General features: G+C 66.8%; 2 protein-coding genes across 2 annotated transcripts in view; both read left to right on the forward strand.

Moving 5' to 3' along the window:
• The first annotated feature begins 401 nt into the window (after window positions 1-401).
• On the forward strand, window positions 402-15,410 carry PWP2 (PWP2 small subunit processome component). Its single transcript, XM_059392468.1, has 21 exons — window positions 402-462; window positions 1,497-1,609; window positions 2,808-2,902; window positions 3,142-3,241; window positions 4,089-4,232; window positions 5,089-5,224; window positions 5,475-5,701; window positions 5,955-6,098; window positions 6,252-6,322; window positions 6,778-6,914; window positions 7,332-7,480; window positions 7,661-7,808; window positions 8,031-8,181; window positions 8,957-9,137; window positions 10,078-10,225; window positions 10,652-10,760; window positions 12,145-12,210; window positions 13,081-13,299; window positions 13,436-13,586; window positions 13,727-13,801; window positions 14,877-15,410. The coding sequence occupies exons 1-21, from the start codon at window positions 445-447 to the stop codon at window positions 15,052-15,054; spliced, it is 2,760 nt and encodes a 919-aa protein (XP_059248451.1). The 5' UTR covers window positions 402-444; the 3' UTR covers window positions 15,055-15,410.
• A 1,645-nt stretch (window positions 15,411-17,055) lies between these two features.
• Window positions 17,056-17,338, forward strand: part of GATD3 (glutamine amidotransferase class 1 domain containing 3) — a 14,213-nt gene continuing 13,930 nt past the window's right edge. The window contains exon 1 of the mRNA XM_059392469.1: window positions 17,056-17,260. Within this exon, the coding sequence (XP_059248452.1) occupies window positions 17,132-17,260 (129 nt within the window). The 5' untranslated portion in view covers window positions 17,056-17,131. The remainder of the gene's footprint in view (window positions 17,261-17,338) is intronic.

Below are 17,338 nucleotides of genomic sequence, written 5' to 3' on the forward strand. Positions count from 1 at the left end.
CGTCCGCGCCTCCTGTTCGGGCCCCGCCGTTCGTCCCGCGGAGCCGTCAGTGCGGGTGCGGTCGGGGCGCCTCGTCTACGCCCGGCCTCAGCCTTCTGAGCGGCGCGGGGGCGAGGCCAGCCCGCTGGACCCGAGCTCCAGCCTCGCGGCGGGTCCGGCCGGTGCGCCGCCCCGGGGACAGCTCGGCCGCGGGGCGCGGGGGGGGCGGGGCACGAGGTCTGGGCTCCTCCCCGGGGCGGGGAGGGGGCGGGGCTCCTCCCCGGGGCGGAGGCGTGGGCGCGGCTTAAAGGCTCGGCTCCGCTTCCGGGGACACCGCCCCTCCCGGCCTCCTGGGGGCGCTGTGGTGCCGCGCGACGCGGCGGCCAGGCCCGGAAGTGCCTGCTTGGGGCCGGCGGGCGGGGCGCGGCGCGGCGGCTGCGCGGCGGCACACGTGCGGCGGCCGCGATGAAGTTCGCGTACCGGGTGAGCGCGGGCTTCGCGGCGCGGGGTCCGGGGAGCGGCGCGGGGTCCGGGAGCGGCGGCGGCCTGGAGAGCGGGGCCTGGGCGCGCGCGGGCCGGAGCGCGCTGTCAGCCTGTAGCCCGCGCGGCCGGCCTCGGGGCGGTGCGCGGCGGCCCCCGGACGGGACGGACGGGCGGCGGAGGGCGCGGAGAGCGGCGGCGGAGAGCGGCGGCGGGCCTGGCTCCCGGCGGCCTGCGGGGCGCCCGCCCTCCTCTTCCTCGCGAGCCCGCCCCGTGGGTCCGCCGCTCGCCGGGCTCCGCGCTCCTCGGGGGCCCGGCCTGGCCCGGACGCCGTCGCCGCGCTCGCCTCGCTGCCCCCCTGTTGCCCGCGCGCCCCTTGACACGGCCTGAAAGCGCGGGAACCGGGCCACGGGGCCTCGCCGCCGGCCTCGCCGCCCGCCGGGCTGCTCCCGCTGCGCTCCCGCGGCTCCTGCTGTCCGGGGTCACCCGACCCGCCTGCGGAGCCGGGGCGCCCGTCGCGCTGCCTGCGGGCCCTGCTCGGCTCTGTGCTGAGCTCTTCGCGGCCCTGCCTGGCCGGTGGAGACCGGGACGGCCTGCAGGGCGCAGACCCGGGGCGCAGCGCCGTGTCCAGGGCGCCCTTCAGTCTGATGAGTTCCCGGACTGGGCTCCGCAGGGTTGCTTTGTTGGGGTGGCCTCGAGCCCGGGGTGCTGGGGGGTTGCCCTCCATTGCTCAGCTCTTCTCCCGCTGCAGCGTGGGCCCCCTTCGTGTGCGGAGACCGCCCCCCCAGACACTCACAGTGGCCCTCATCCTCTTCGGCAAGGACTTGGAGTCCCTGGGGCTGGGACTCCCTTCCCCTTCCTGGGTCCCTCCTGGCCGGGCTGCACAGGTGGTCAGGAAGCGTGCCAGGAGGGACCCGGGAATGGCCAGGGACCTGGGGGAGCGGGGGAGCTCTGCGCGCCCTGGACCAGAGGCCTCCCTTAGCCTTTCCTGCAGTTTGGGGCTTTCTTTGTATTAAGATGGTTTATTTGCTTTTCAGTTTTCCAATTTGCTGGGGACAGTGTATAGGTGCGGAAACTTGAATTTTACGTGTGATGGAAATTCACTGATCAGCCCTGTGGGAAACAGAGTCACTGTATTCGACCTTAAAAAGTAAGTGTTTTGGAATGACTTGAGCAGCACGGACAGCTACAGCATGCAGCAAAACTGACCGTGTCTCCCTCCTCCTCCCCTTCCTAGTGCACCCCCTGCCCCCGGGGCAGCCGGGAGGTTCTGCAGGTGCACGTAGTGTCAGCGCGTCACTCGCGGGACTGCTTTGCTCTAGTCCCTCTGGGCCCTGGCCTAAGCCCTGGGGTCTCAGTCACTGTGCCGGGTGCTGGCGCTGGAGGCCACCCTGGACCCCTGCTGGGCCAGCGCTGAGCTCACCGCAGCGCAGTTCCACTTGCCAGGTTCACTTTCCTTCTCCTGGGCCCGCACCTGGCTCTGTTCCTTCTCCTCAAGGGGAAGGACTCCTGAACGGTTGTCACCCCTTCCCAGAGTCACGTGGCCTCCGCCTCCCAGTCTCAGCAGAGGGACAATGGTCCCTATCCTCTCTGGGACTCATTTCTTGACGCCCCCAGGAGCAGTGCCTGGGCAGGGCACCCTGGGCCAGCAGGCGAGATGGTCACAACTGACGGGGCTGGAGTGAGGACTGCACGCTCGGTGGGAACCAGAGCGCAGAGGAGTGGGACGCAGAGTTAGCCCAAGCCAACGGCTGCTGCTTTCTCGCTTCTCGTGTTACTTACTTTCCCGTCCTGTGCTGACAGCCTCACGGGGCTGTGCAGGCCGGGGGTTCATTCCTTCCGGGGAACATGTAGCGCATTCCAGTTTGGGGACTTGATAGCCTTCGCGGAGATCTCCTGGGATGCACTTCTGCGGACAGTCAGAGCCCCCCCCAGTTTACTTTTTTGTGTGAGAGGGGGCTTGCGTAGCTGCATGTGTGCCTGTGCGTGGGGAGGGGACAGAGGAGAGAGCACCTCGAGCAGACTCCCCACCGACCGCAGAGGCTGTCATGGGGCTCCATCCCGTGTCCTGAGATCACAGCGAGCCAAAGTCGAAAGTCAGACACTCAACCGACTGAGCCACCAGGTTCCCCAAACCAAAGCCCATTTTTAAGGTTTTGAGTATGTTTTGCCAAGTTTTCTGCAGGAATCTGGTCTTATTTCCTTTTCTCCAGCAGGGAGCTGGGGACCAGCTGTGAGCTCTGGCCCCGGAGCCGGCCAGGGACAGGAGGGGGGTATGGGGTGGGTGGTCTGAGGCCACCCCTCCTTGTCTCACGACTGAGACCACCGCTGTGGTTTTTGTCTCTCAGCAACAAATCCAACACTCTGCCCTTGGCTACGCGGTACAACGTCAAGTGCGTAGGGCTGTCCCCAGACGGCCGCCTGGCCATCATCGTCGATGAAGGTGAGCGCCCTCGGCAGGGAGGCGGCACGCAGGCAGCTGGGGGGACTCGAGGCCAGCACCGGTCCCACCGGGGTCTCAGCCCCTCCAGTCGTCTCCCCCAGTCGCTTCCTTGCCTGAGACCATCTTGGGCTTTGGGGTGAGGACGTGGGGCGGGGGGTGGACATTCCTGGTGTTGTCCCAGACTGGGCCGTAGCTGTCTTGTCTGGCATGACCCACACCTGCCCCTGTCCCTCCCGCAGGGGGTGACGCGCTGCTGGTGAGCCTGGTGTGCAGGTCCGTGCTGCACCACTTCCACTTCAAGGGCTCGGTGCACAGCGTGTCCTTCTCTCCGGATGGCAGGTAGGGGCCCGGGGCTCGGGGCAGGGCGCACGCCAAGTCCAGACCCTATGGCGGGTGCAGCCGGGCTCGGGTGCTCTTCCGACTAGAGGCATCAGCGTGGGAGCCTGTGCCCAAGCCTCCTCTTGGCCGCCCTCCAGGTTCCCGTAGGGCCACGTGGCCACAGGCCCTGCTTTCTGTCCTCCAGAGCTGGTGCTCCCATCTCGAGCGGTGGTTCTAAAGCTGTGCCACCAGAACCGCTTCCAGAACAGTCGTGGGCCTCGGACGGTCTTACAGTCTCCAGACAGAGCCACAGAGGGGTCCTTGGCTCTGAGTAGCTCTGACTCCCAATTTGAGGTCCACAGGGAGGAGAGTGTGTGCGGATAGAGTCCTGGCTGGACCCGGCCTTGCTCCGGGTTCAGGGCTCCAGGGGAGAGGGCTCAATCCTGGGGTGCTCACGCCCAGACTGACCTGGATGGGCCATGGAGGGGGCGGCTCTGGGTTTCAGCCATGAGCCCCAACCCATGTCCAGCCTCAGAAATCCCTTAGAAGGCAGTGGCTTCTCCTCTGTGCCTATTGCACGGAGCCCGTGTTGTCCTTCCAGCTCCCCCGGGGCTGGTCCGAGTGTGGCCTGGCCTTGGCGGCTGTCCCCCAGGCTGGTGAGAGCGCCGGGGGTGCGTGTGCTCCGGGACAGCGGAGTGGCAGGATCAGCGTCCCTGCGAGAGAAGATGGGGGTTGGGGGCCGTGGAGAGCCGGGCCCCCACATTCGCCTCTCGTAGGAAACTGCTCAGGCAGGGGCGCTGTCCTCAGGCTCTGCACTGGGCTCGGGACTCTGGGGATGCTGGATCTTGATGGCCCCTGTTTGCTGCAGGAAGTTCGTCGTCACGAAAGGCAACATCGCGCAGATGTACCACGCCCCTGGAAGGAAGCGGGAATTCAATGCCTTCGTCCTGGACAAAACCTACTTCGGGCCCTACGACGAGACCACGTGCATCGACTGGACAGACGACGCCAGGTGAGGCCAGGGGTGGGGCCTCGCGTTGGGTGGGGGCCCCGGTGACTCCTGTCACATCCCAGAGCCCCATCTGGAAATGATCTCTCTCCAGTGTTCCTGGGGCTGGAAGCCGGTGGGCTCCTGGCTGTGAGCGGGGCCAGCACAGGCCTGGCGTCTGTCTCTGGAAACCAGAGTGCAGCTTCCGGTCCTTGACAAGGGCACCAGAATCCGTCGTGCCCCACGTCAGAGCAGCCGTGTCCGTGGGAGGGTTGCGGGGCTTCTCCCCACTGGGGCGCCGGCCCCGTCTTCTCACGGCTGCTCCCCCACCATCCTGGAGGGCTGCTGGCTCGGGGTCTGCCAGGAACGTGTGGGGGGGCTGGTGGCTGGTGCCAGTCTGGGGTCGGGCACCATGGGGGGCGGGGGAGCAGGGGGGCAGTGTGGCCCTCGGAAGCCGTTGTGCTCCTGGCAGACAGGTCTTCGGGGCCGGAGTGGGGCCCCCTGCAGCCTAACCCGCCCCCCCCCACCCCCCGCTGCTTCAGAGAGGCACTGCCTGTTCCTGGGTTTGGCTGTGCTTATGCCAGGAGCGGGGCTCCCTCAGGTGGGGGTCACGGGCAGTCAGGGAGGCGTGAGGAGCAGGACTCCCCACGTGGCAGCCGATGGGACTTGGCGGTCACTTCTCCGAGCCCCCTGTGCTGCCATCCCATGAGGGACAGCTCCGTGAGGAGGGACGGTGATTTGACCCCGAGGAGCATGGGGATGCTGCCAACGCTTGGGGAGATTCGGGCCGGGCAGACCCGGGCTGGTCACCCTGGGCGGCTCCCCCGTGCTGGGTGGCGCTGCCCCGGGAGCCCTGAGGATGAGCCTGGCCTCTGTCCAGGTGCTTCGCTGTCGGGAGCAAGGACATGTCCACGTGGGTGTTTGGAGCCGAGCGCTGGGACAACCTCATCTACTACGCGCTGGGAGGACACAAGGACGCGATCGTGGCCTGCTTCTTTGAGTCCAGCAGTCTGGACGTACGTCCCCGCGGAGCCCGGGGGCACCCCAGATGGCAGCCACGCACCCGCCTCACCCGTAGATGCAGGCGCCTTCCCGGGTCACCTGGGGGTGTTCAGGGAGCAGCGGTACCTGTTGGCTGTCCCTTGCGGTCACCTCTTCCGGCACTCGGGGGTGGGCTGTACGGGCCAGGGGATCCCGGGACCGCGAGCCTGCCTCGTGGCTGGTGGGCACCGGCGTCGGGATGATCGCACCCATTTCCTTCTACAGCTCTACACCCTCAGCCAGGACGGGGCCCTGTGTGTGTGGCAGTGTGACACCCCCCCCGAGGGCCTGCGGCTGAAAGCGCCCACGGGCTGGAGGGCAGAGGTGCTGCAGGGCGCAGAGGCGGAGGAGGAGGGCGACGAGGAGGGGGAGGAGGAGACCACCGTCCGGGGGAAGGCGGCGCCGGCGGCCGAGGAGCAGCAGGGAAAAGTGAAGTACTCGCGGCTGGCCAAGTAGGTGTCCCTGCGGGTGTCGGTGGCTCTTGCCCTCGGGGCGCTATGTGATGTGCAAGCCTGGAGAGCAGGCTGTGCTGGGGGCCGGCCGGGAGCCGCCTCGTGTCCCGGGGGCAGGGGCAGGGAGGCTCAGTGAGGGGCGAGCCGTGGGGAGCGGGAGCGAGAGGCCAGGGCGGCAGGGACCCGGGCAGGCTGAGGTCAGCATGGCCGTTCGGCCCCACCCGCAGCTCCTCGAAACCCCCGTCTGCTTTAGGTACTTTTTCAACAAAGAAGGAGACTTTAACAAGCTGACGGCTGCCGCGTACCACAAGACGACCCACCTCTTGGTCACTGGCTTCGCCTCTGGGGTCTTCCACCTGCACGAGCTCCCCGAGTTCAACCTCATCCACTCCCTGAGGTGAGCGCCCCCTTGGCACCGTGGCGGGGCGGGGGACGGGGACGTGTGCGGGTGGGGGTGGGGCGCAGAGCACCAGGCGGGTGATGGCCCGGGGCTGACGGTGCTGCCTGCCTGCCCCCCGTCCCCCTGCCCCAACGGTGCGCTCCTGCTCAGCGTCTCTGACCAGAGGATCGCGTCCATCGCTATCAACGGCTCCGGAGACTGGGTCGCCTTCGGCTGCTCAGGTGTGCCTTCGTGCGCGGTCGCGCGGGGACAAGAACAGAGCTGCTGCTCTGGGACTGCTGACGTGGCCCCTTCGCCCCCCAACCGTGGGGCCGCGCCAGCTCCCGGGAGAAGCCCCTTCCACGCTCCGGTGCGAGCGAGCACGCTGAGTGGGCCAGGGGCTCTCGTGGGAGGGAGCTGGGGTGCCCCTTAGAGCTGCGAGCTCCCCGCTGCCTGAGTCCCCTTCTCGGTCAGCCGCTGGGCCCGTGGCTGTGGGCCTCTGGCAGGGGGCTGCTGGGGCAGGTGCCTGTTGGACGGTGACTCAGGCCATCAATCTGCTGGGCGCCCTCTCTCGGGTTAGGGGGCGGGGGACACTGGCCTCGGTGGGTCAGACAGTCGGGGTACCGGCTGCCTGGGTCTGCCTGCAGGCCGCCGTGTCGGGGACCGTCCCCAGCCCATCCCTGCGTGTACTCTGCAGGCCTGGGCCAGCTGCTGGTGTGGGAGTGGCAGAGTGAGTCGTACGTGCTCAAGCAGCAGGGCCACTTCAACAGCATGGTGGCCCTGGCCTATTCCCCCGATGGGCAGTACCTCGCTACCGGCAGTGATGACGGCAAGGTGGGGCTCTGCCTGGGGCGGGAGGGCCGTGCGGTCTTGTCCTACTGGCCCCCGGGGAGGAAGAGCCAGGCCCTGACTTTGGGGCTACCCCTGCTGCCTCCAGGCTCATGAGAACGTGTCCCCCGGCTCCCCAGGACTTACAGGGGACAGCCGGCGGCCGTTTCTCTGTTAACAGCACGGCCTTCGGTGCGCATGCAGCCGATCGGCTGGGGGTCAGTCCATGGGGGCAGCCGTGTCACATGGGTGCAAACTCGTGCCTCTTGGGGTGACACGGGCCCCCGCCACTCCCCAGGCCTCCCTCATGGGGGCGAGGGACGGGTGTGTGCACAGCTGTGGAGGGGGGCGTGGTTGAGATGACCCGTGCATGTGTGCCTGAGCTGTGCCCAGCCCCTCACCCCTCACCCCCACCCCCGGTAGGTCAAGGTGTGGAACACCCTCAGTGGTTTCTGCTTCATCACTTTCACGGAGCACTCGAGCGGGGTCACCGGTGTGACCTTCACGGCCACTGGCTACGTCATTGTGACTTCTTCCATGGACGGGACTGTGCGTGCTTTTGACCTTCACAGGTGACCTGCCCGCTCCGTCCCCTCTCTAGGTGGGCCTTGAGAGCGCTACAGAGGGCTCGTGGGCTTGCCGGGAAGCACGTAGTGTAGACAGGCTCAGAGCGAGCCTGACCCCTGAGGCCCCAGGGACTCGAGGCGTCGGGGCTCTGTGAGCCGTGCCAGCCGGAGGCCTGTCTCGGGCAGGTACCGGAACTTCCGCACCTTCACGTCCCCGCGGCCCACTCAGTTCTCCTGCGTGGCCGTGGACTGCAGCGGGGAGGTGGTGTCCGCCGGGGCCCAGGATTCCTTCGAGGTCTTCATCTGGTCCATGCAGACAGGCAGGCTCCTGGACGTGAGTGTCTGGTCTGGGGGCGGGGGTGGGGGGCAGGGCACGTGGGAGGGTGCCTCTGGGGACCGCACGGGAGGGGCAGTGGCGTCTTCTGGCCGCGGTTCCTACCCCCGCACTGAGACCCAGACCGTTGTCAGCCTGCCCGTCCTGCAGCCTCGGTGCGCAGGCCTGGTACGCGGCGTGGTCCCCGGCGCTGTCTTCACGCCTCCTCTCTGGACACCATAGGTGCTGTCTGGTCATGAGGGCCCCATCAGCGGCCTGTGCTTTAACCCGGTGAAGTCGGTCTTGGCCAGTGCCTCCTGGGACAGGACAGTGCGCCTGTGGGACATGGCAGACAGCTGGAGGACCACAGAGACACTGGGCCTGACCTCGGATGGTGGGTGCATGGGGGGCACAGGTACCGGGTGTCACCGGGGGAGGGAGGCCTCGTTTCGGAGCCGTTATCTGTCTGTCCCAGTTGTAGGCACGTGTAAAGCCGGACGCCCAGCTGCTCCCCAGCTACTGGGGTTGGTGGCCCTGTTCTCTCCTCGGGGTCCGGCTCCTCTCCAGGGGAGTGAGCTGGGCGCTCCCCCCTGAGCTGCCATCCCTGAGACACAGCTGCTGTTCTTGACCCCGAGGGGACTGTAGGGCCCTGGCATCTGTGTGTGTGGGTGAAGCCATCCTGCCCCGCACGCCCCCCGGGTGCTTCATGGGCCCCTGGGCTCTGCGGCCTCTGCAGCATCTCTGCTTGCCCACACGGCTCTGGGACATGCTTGCAGCTGCCGGTGGCCTGCCTGGCTCTCCGCCCTGAGTCCTGGCCACCCGCTAGTGTGTTTGGAGGCTGTCCTGTGGCTCTGTCAGAAGCACCTCTGTCGCGATATCCCTGTGCTCCCCCTGCCCAGCCTGGCCTCTTGCTTGTACCTGCCAGCAGCCTGGCCGGGGACCGCCCCACCTGGGGCCTCTCGCCCCGGAGCTGGTTGGGGCCTGGGGCCTCTCCCGCGGGGTGGAGCTTTTGTGGGGAGAGCCAGGGGCCCCCACCTGTCCTGTGCAGACTTGGGGTGCTGCTGCCCACCTGGCTCTCCCGGCGTGAGGCTGGCTGAGGGTGTGGAGGGTGCGGCCGCCGGCGGGACTGTGCGCTCTTCCTCTGGCCCTGATGACGCCTCTCTCTCCAGCTCTGGCCGTGACCTTCCGCCCTGACGGCGCGGAGCTGGCTGTGGCCACCCTGAACTCCCAGATCACCTTCTGGGACCCTGAGAACGCCGTGCAGACGGGCTCCATCGAGGGCAGGCATGACCTCAAGACGGGCAGAAAAGAGCTGGACAAGATCACCGCCAAGCACTCGGCCAAGGGGAAGTGAGTGCCTCTGTGAGCCGCTGCGGCGGATCTCGTCCCGAAGTCCAGGGGTCTCTGTCGCCTCGAGGCTCTTCCCCCGGGGGGCACGGAGCCTGTGTCGGGTCTGTGACTGGTCAGTCTCCATGTCTTGCGGGATCGGATGGGACTGGCGGCTGTGAGCGCAGCTTTTCTTGGGTTTTTTGGGGTACGTCTTGGGGTGGAATCGCTGAGGGGGGTCACGCGGTGTCCACGCTTTGCTTCTGTGAGGATCTGGAGCGTTTTGCAAAGTGGCTGCACCACCTGCGGCAGCTGGTCTCGCCCGCCGCCCACCCCGTTCCTACGGGCTTCTAGACGACAGCCCTCTGGGCCAGGCCAAGGCGCTTTCTGCGCGTGGTTCTGGTTCACGCTTCCCTGAGGCTGCAGACGGTCGTCTGGGGCGTCCGCTTCTCTGGGTCGGGGTCTTCACAGCGACGGTGGTCCCGCGTGCTCCCGACAGGCGATGCTTGGCGGATCTGGGCTTGGACGTCCCGCTTTCTGCCCGGGGCTCTTTTCACTCTCAGCGGTGTCTTTGCAGCATGAGCGCTTTCTGGTGGATAACGTTTCGCCACTTTCTTTGGGTTCTTTGGTGTCATATGTGACACTGTCTCATGTCCCGTGAGCAGCCCGGCCCGCGGGGGCCTGGCTTTCCCCCGCATGGGGCTGAGCAGGCGGCCCTGCCAGTGGCTGCTGTGCGCGTGGCAGGCAAAGTGGCCTTCTTGTCCTGTGCCAGGAGGGCCCTCCCGAGAGAGGCTCATGTCTCTGGAAGTTTCTCCTGGGGGTGGTGCTGCCGCGGAGCCCAGCGGGTGACGGTGTCTTGTGAGGCCCAGGACGGAGCTCCTCCCGGGGCTTGGGAGCGGGGAGGGTGGGGAGCCGCCCGTCGGGGGTCTCAGCAGTGACGAGGCTCCTGTCCCCTTGGCTTCAGGGCCTTCACCACGGTGTGCTACTCTGCGGACGGCCAGAGCGTGCTGGCCGGAGGGATGTCCAAGTTCGTGTGCATCTACCACGTCAAGGAGCAGATCCTCAGGAAGAAGTTTGAGATCTCCTGCAACCTCTCCCTGGACGCCATGGAGGTGAGGGGGAGTGCCGGCTGCCTGGCCCCAGCAGCCCCCACCCCCCGCGCGCCCAGGCCCTGTCTCCATGTGCTCAGGCCCCCATTTCTGTCTGAGGCCCGCCCCCTCCTGAGTTGGTGGCAGGGGACGGTCCCTGCAGATGGGCAGGCTAACTGAGCAGACGCCCCCACGTGTGCCGGCCCCATGGAGGCTGCAGGAGCGCTCGCTGGGGGCGCGTTGGAGGGTCCCGGCCCCATCCGCCTGCAGCTTCCGCTTCACAGGGGTGAGAACTGGCTTGTCTGTGCCTTGGGATCTTTGTGTTCGTGGCTGTTCCCCACTGGGCCACGTCTCCACCAGTGTTTGTGGCGCGTGAGCGAAGCAGGGCCTGGGGGCTGGGCTCTTGCTCTCTACCCGATGAGCAAGACCCCTGGGGTTTCATCTTTCTAGGAGTTTCTAAACCGAAGGAAAATGACCGAGTTTGGCAACCTGGCGCTGATCGACCAGGACGCCGGGGTGGAGGATGGAGTCGCGGTGCCCCTGCCGGGCGTGAAAAAAGGTGAGCAGAGGGCCCCTGTGCCCCCCAAGGCCACGGCCATAGCAGGTGGCCCTGCCCAGCACCCACTGCTCCCAGGAGACAGCAGCTTTGCTTTTCTCTTGGGGCCACAGTGATTACGTCCAGGAGCTCTTGTCACACATGAGTAGCCCGAGGCCGCCTTGCCTGTGTGGGCCTGTGGCTGTGCTCTCTGGCTGCTGCCCGGCCCTGTGCCTCACACTCACCCCCATGTGGGCCACGAGGAAGGCTCTGTGGGCCCTGGGGTCAGGGCGCTGGAGTCAAAGAGGCCCAAGGAGGGCGCGTCCCTCACGGGGAAGGGGTGGCACTCAGGCTTTAGTGGAGCATCAGAAAGGGACCGCCGGCAGCTAGAAAGTCAGTGTGCCGGCCGTGGCCACACAGCTGCCCTGCCCATGCCGGCCTCATCCCTCACCCCAACCTGGTGCTGCCCCTCCCCCCCCCGACCTCTGGGGCTGGCCCCCTTCTGGCGTTGGCCTGGGCCGGCTCATTCCAGCCCGGCTTGTGCCGCTCCAAGTGCCAGGGAGCCACCCTGCATGTTGGGCTGCAGGGGCGCCCCAGTGACTGGCTGGGTGCCGGGGGCAGGACTGCACCGTTGATGCAGGGCCTGGAGCAGCCCCTGACCGTGCCACGCGTGTTCTCGGGCATCTCTTCAGGAAAACAGGTTCCTCAGGTTTCAGTGATGTGTAAAGGTGGTTCCCATCATGTCTGCAGACTTCCTGATGGTCACGGTTTGAGCAGAGCCCGTGCTGGACGCTGAGTGTAGGGAGAGCCAGGGTCTGCTGGACCCACAAGGACGCAGCCCCAAGTGTTGGACATCCTGAGGTTGGGTCCCCAGCAGCGTGTTTGTGAGGAGGCAGGCACAAAACATCACCGAGGTGGCCTCCAGAGAGGAGGGTGGCTTTTCTCAGATGACTCGGGTGTCTCGGACTCTCAAGCCACAGGAGCATATCATGCCTCAAGCAGGAGATGTGAAAAACCAGTTTGCAGAAGGGACTCCCGTGGGGATGCCCAGGGCAATGAGCCTCCGCGGTGCAGAGCTGCCGCGTGAAGTCGTTTGAGCTGTGCACGGCGCTAAGTACCGGGCAGAATGGGCGGCTGGGGACTGGAGCCACCCTACCTCCCAGCCCTGGGGTTAGGCCAAGGCCTTTCGCCAAAGCAGACAAGCTGTCTGCTGGCCGCGCTAGGTGGATGCTTGGGAGCAGGGGCTCCAAGGGCTCGTCTGTGGAGGCCAGCGGTGCCTGTGAAACAGCCGCTGGGGCGCAGGACACGCCTGCTGCATGTGCAGACGGAGCGGGAAGGCCAGGGAAGAGCAGCAGGGTCCCTGCCTTCGTCCTGTGAGCGGTAAGGGAAGTGCTGCCCTGTTTTCCAGGTGACATGAGCTCTCGGCACTTCAAGCCTGAAATCAGGGTGACCTCCCTTTGCTTCTCTCCCACCGGTGAGCCCCGAGTGGCGGGTTGTTGGAGCTGGGAAGGGTAGGGCAGTCCCGCTGGGCTTCCAGTGCACACTGTGGGCTTGTCACCTCTGCTCCCAGGGACAGGGCTGGTCACCGCTCTGGCCGGCCCCGGGCCCTGCTGTTCTCCAGAGGACAGTGAAGAGGGTGGCCTTGGACCCACTGGGCGTTGAACTGGGGAGGCGGACACCCACTCTGAGCTCCACTCTTGTGTGGCAGTCATCTGAGGGGCCGCAGGAAGGGTCTGTGTCCACGGGGCCTGGGACCGTCAGGTAAACTTGGTCCTGTGGAGCGGGCAGGACACGGATGCTTGCAGTGGGCTAGTGTGGGGCCATAGGCAACACCCCCGCAGGGCGCAGAGCCGTGCGCGGCCATGTACACTGTGCGGGCCAGCAGCAGACCGTGGCCCAGGGACAGCACTGGGAGCCCCTCGCTTGGGGCCTGCAGTTTTCTGGCCCGCGGTGCTGCTTGTCCGGGCGTCTTCTGCGGGCTCCACGGTGCCGCTACAGTGTCTCCGCTGAGGCTGTGTGGCCCGCAGAGACGGGTGTGCGCCCCTGCGGGGACCTGACCGGGCCTGGTGCCCACGAGTGTGTCTGCTCCCGTGAGCACGCGCTAGCGGGGAGGGGGGGATGCCTGTGTCGGCGACCCTGGCGCCCCCCCCCCCCCCCCCCCCCCCCCCCGCTCCCCGGAGGAGCCAGTGGCTGGGGCGGGAGTGTGGGAGGATGACATCCCCATGCGCCTTTCTAGCCGCTGGCGTTTGGGACCACGGGGATGGACCCAGTGTCCGTTCTTTAAAAAGGTGAGGGAAAGTGAAAATCGGTGTCGGGGAAGGCTCTCGACGGCTTCGTTTCCCAGGGCGCTGCTGGGCGGCCGCCACCACCGAGGGGCTCCTCATCTACTCCCTGGACACGCAGATGCTGTTTGACCCGTTCGAGCTGGACACCGGCGTCACCCCCATGCGCATCCGGGTGGCCCTGCGCCAGCAGGACTACACCAGGGCCATCCTCATGGCCTTCCGGCTCAACGAGAGGAAGCTGCTGCAGGAGGCGCTGGAGTCGGTGCCCTGGGACGAGGGTGAGCGCTGGGGCGGGTCCCCCAGGGGCCGGGAGCACCCCGTGTCCGGGCTCGGGGCTCTGCAGAGCCGTCTCCCCTTTCTTGGTGATGGGAGCCGTCCCTGCCAAGCCAGCCCAGTTTGCTCCTGCTCCTGCAGTCGAAGTGGTCAGCTCCTCGCTTCCGGAGCTGTACGTGGAGAAAGTGCTGGAGTTCTTGGCTTCATCCTTCGAAGTGTCTTGCCACCTGGAGTTCTACCTCATATGGACACAGAAGTTGCTCCTGGCGCACGGGCAGAAGCTGAAGGCCAGGTCGGAAGCGCTTCCCCGGGGTCGGCTGTGGTCCTGTCTGTCGGCTGGGCTCTGTAGGTCGGGAGACTGCATGCGCGCCCACGAGTGGGGCCATGTGGCGCCGGGCTGCGGCCGTGCACTGAGGCGGGTCTCCTGTGCAGGGCGGGGAAGGTGCTGCCGGCTGTTCAGTTCCTTCAGAAGAGTATCCAGCGGCACTTGGACGACGTCTCCAGGCTGTACGTGTTGCCGTGGGCAGGGCAGGGAGGTGCGGAGGGGACGGCGGCGCTGGGGGGTGGCCCCATCCCCAGCTGGTTCCCCACAGTGGGACTCGAGGTCCCAGCTTCAGGCGTGGCCAGGAGTTGAAAAGAGAGCGCTCTTCCAGTGAAACCAGTACCTTCCACCAGCAGACCAGCGGAGGAAGGAGTGTCGTGTGGGGTCAGGAGCCTCTGAGAGTCCTGTCGCAGCTGCTTTCTTCCTGGCTCACGCCTCTTCTGCCCCCTGCCCCGAGGTTGAGCAGAGGGGTGGGCATGCAGAGCACCTGGGGACTCCAGGGCCATCTTCAGGGCCCGTGGCCAGGGGTCCCCGCTCCATCCCCAGCGGCGTGTTCCCTGCCCTGGCTGTCCACTGCCGCAGGCAGGGGCGTCTTCTATCCTGGACAGCTTCCTTGGTCTTCTGGAGCCTTGAAGAAGCCCTTCCTCCTGGAGGCTTTTGTTCTGAGACTCCTGGCCACTGGCTGGGATGCTGTGGGGGCGTGGGGGTCCTGTGTCAGTGCTGTCCTGCTGTTTGTTGGGGCCTCTGACTCTGCAGAGCTCAGTCTGAGAGACGGGGCTCCTTGGAACGTGGTATTCCCGTAAACGCTTCGTTGCTGGGACGCCCGCATGTGGTGGTTTGCGCTGATGTGGGGGCGCAGCTCGCTGCTGTGTACTAATCTGGGGGCTCCAGTTACGTTGCCAAACGGGATCTTGTTTGAGGTTTCCCACAGGGCAGTGGTTTTCTCAGTCCTTTGCCTTGAGCTCGTCCATACTGGGTGGTTTCCTCCATGGAAACATGGGTGTGATTTTTCTCTTTCCTTTGCTCACGGCGGGCATGAACTGAGTCTGGGGGCCCCTCTCTGCTCCCTTGAATGGGTGTGAAGCCAGGCGGCAGCCCCTCCCTCGGGATCTGGTTGTGCCGGGGAAGCTGTCTAGGTCACCTGTGGCCAGTTGCTCTCGGGGTCCCAGGGAAGGTGCTGGGGCGCCCAGGGAGCCGGAGTCCCGGCAGGAGAGGAGAGCGCTCACTTTGCCTGACGGGACTCCTGTGCACTTTGAACAGCTGTGACTGGAACCGGTATAACATCCAGTACGCCCTGGCGGTGTCCAAGCAGCGTGGCCTGAAACGCCCCTCAGAGCCGCCGGGAAGCGACGATGAAGCAGACGCGTCTGATGACGACACTCTGCACCTGCTTGGCGCGCAACACGGGGACGGAGATGGGGACGGGCACCTGGCGTAGGGCTGGCCACACTTGCGGCCCTGCTTGTTTCCGTCAAGACTGCCGACAAGACGGAGCCCCACGGCCTGGGCCCGGGAAAGCAAGTGACGGCGGCGGCGCGGAGACGCCAGCAGGAGGACGGCACCTGCTTCCTGGGCCGGCACCGGCTTGGCACGTGGTCCCGGGAGCCGTGTGCTGTGAGCCAAGGTGAATGTCGCTCGTCCGCTGTTGGGGACGCCTGTCTGCAGAGATGAATGGGTCCGTTTTTATAGACTTGAACTTTGTGTGACCATTATTTATATTTTTAATACAGTTTTGGTGATTTGGAGATGAAAAAAATGAGGTTTTCTATGATAAAAGTGTGGATTGAATCTGCACTCTGAATTGAAAGCGTTTGTACCATTGGGGTCACCTGCCTGTGGCCTCTCCGTGCTGGGGGAACGGGTGAGCGGGACAGCTGGTGCGCCCACCACGCCCCAGCCCGCGTGGCTCCCGACCTGCGCGGCCCCCAGCCCAGGCTGTCTTGCCTCTGGAGTCTCCGGGAGTCTCTGCGCACTCTGACTTTGGAGAGGGACACATGGGGATCCCTGGGGCTGGGACTGGACCGTGCTCTTGGGGAGCTCACTCAGACCTGTGCTGGCTCTGTAGGACCACAGGGAGGAGAAAAGCTGGGCCTTCCCATCAGGCCCCCGTCCTGGTCCCTGAGGCTCGGTGGAGGCAGCCTCCACTCAGGAGCAAGAAAACCGGGCCCAGCCGGGTGCAGCACTTTCTGGACAGTGGGTGGGTACAGCGTCCACTGGGGCTCCTGACCACCTGCACTGCTCCTGGGCTCTGTGACCCAGGCTGTGCACCCATGGGGTGTGTGCTCAGGCCCCTGCTGTGACCGGGTGCCACGGCCCCTCCACGCAGCTGCGACAGCAGTGCTGTTCGGTTCGGGCAGCTGGTCATGCTGCTTTTTTGATAGGTTTCATGTGTGCCCGATGAAGCCCAGACAGTTGACAAGTGAACTGTCCTCTGGAGTGGAGTCTGGAGGCCCGCAGGGGGAGCCCTCAGCGCTGTCCCGCCTGGGCACCTGCTCCCAGCCAATGGGAGATGTCACAGCCAGTGCGAGGTGGCAGGGCCCGGCCAGTGAGAGGCCACTGCACTACCCGCTCCCTGTTCACTCCAGTGGACTTGGTTTCTACACCCCCAGCCCCCTTTTCCTCTATCAAGAGGCTCCTCTGCCCGGTTTTCCTGATTTGCCTGTGGTTTCAGTTTTCCTGCAGGTTCTTTCTCACGGGCTACCGCTCCGCTATTCTCCAGCGAACACGTTTTTGTCGGTAAAAGGGAGTTTTATTTTTGAGGTTAAAATGCCGCTGAGCCGCCCCAGCGGTGCCGACGACTGGGAGGTGCGGCTCTGCAGGGCCCGGAGCTGCCACGGGGCTGGTGGAGAGGCGGCCTCGTGGCTCCCAGCGCGGCGGAATCCGAATCCGCAGAAGGACCTTCCTCAGGGTGGGGCGGACCTAGGGCACGTCGGCATCACCCCGCGAGCCCGTTCTGGCCCCCGGGGCGGGCTGGGCCCCCGGAGCCGGGAGAGGCCGGGATCCCGCGGGAGAATGCCCGGCTGCACGGAAGGGTCCCGGGCCCGTCCTGAAGGGTCCGGAGCAAAGGAGCGGGACCGCCCGAGCCCCTCCTCGGCTCCAGCCGTCTCCGGTCCCGCTGCTGCCGCCTCCCCGGGTCTCTGCCGAGGGCGGCCCGGGCCGCGCTCACACCCGCGGCAGGCACGGCCCTGCGTCCACCTGCCGGGCGCCCGCAGCCCGGGCCGCCGCGGGGACCGCTCAGCATCGCCACCAGCCGCCGCGCTCGGAAATGCGGTGGACTAGGGGAGTGCCCCGCCGCGGACTCCTGGGGTCGGAAGCTCCCAGAGGGGTTCGACCCAAGAACCCTCCCGGGGCGGCCGCCAACCACCCGGCGCAGGAGGGCGACGGCGCAGGCGCGGCCCCGCCCACCGGCGCGCTCGCGGGACGGCGGCCGGGCCGACTGCGCAGGCGCGGGGCACGCTGGTTACGCGCGGGGCTCTGTGACCGCGTGACCCTGCGACCCGAGTCCCCGCGCGGTCATGGCGGCGGTCAGGGCCTTGGTGGCGTCCAGGCTACGCGCGGCCTCCGCGTTCGCGCCGCTTCACGCGTCCACCCCACGCGCGGCCCTCCACGGCTCGGCGCCGCGCCCGGGGGCCAGGGTCGCGCTGGTGAGCGGACGCCGGCGGGCGGGGCTGGGGGCGGGGCTACCGCCGAGGCCGGCTCCTAAGTCCCCGCCGCACCCCTCC

Source organism: Mustela nigripes, chromosome 2, assembly GCF_022355385.1.
Source record: "Mustela nigripes isolate SB6536 chromosome 2, MUSNIG.SB6536, whole genome shotgun sequence".
Classification (NCBI taxonomy): Eukaryota; Metazoa; Chordata; class Mammalia; order Carnivora; family Mustelidae; genus Mustela; species Mustela nigripes.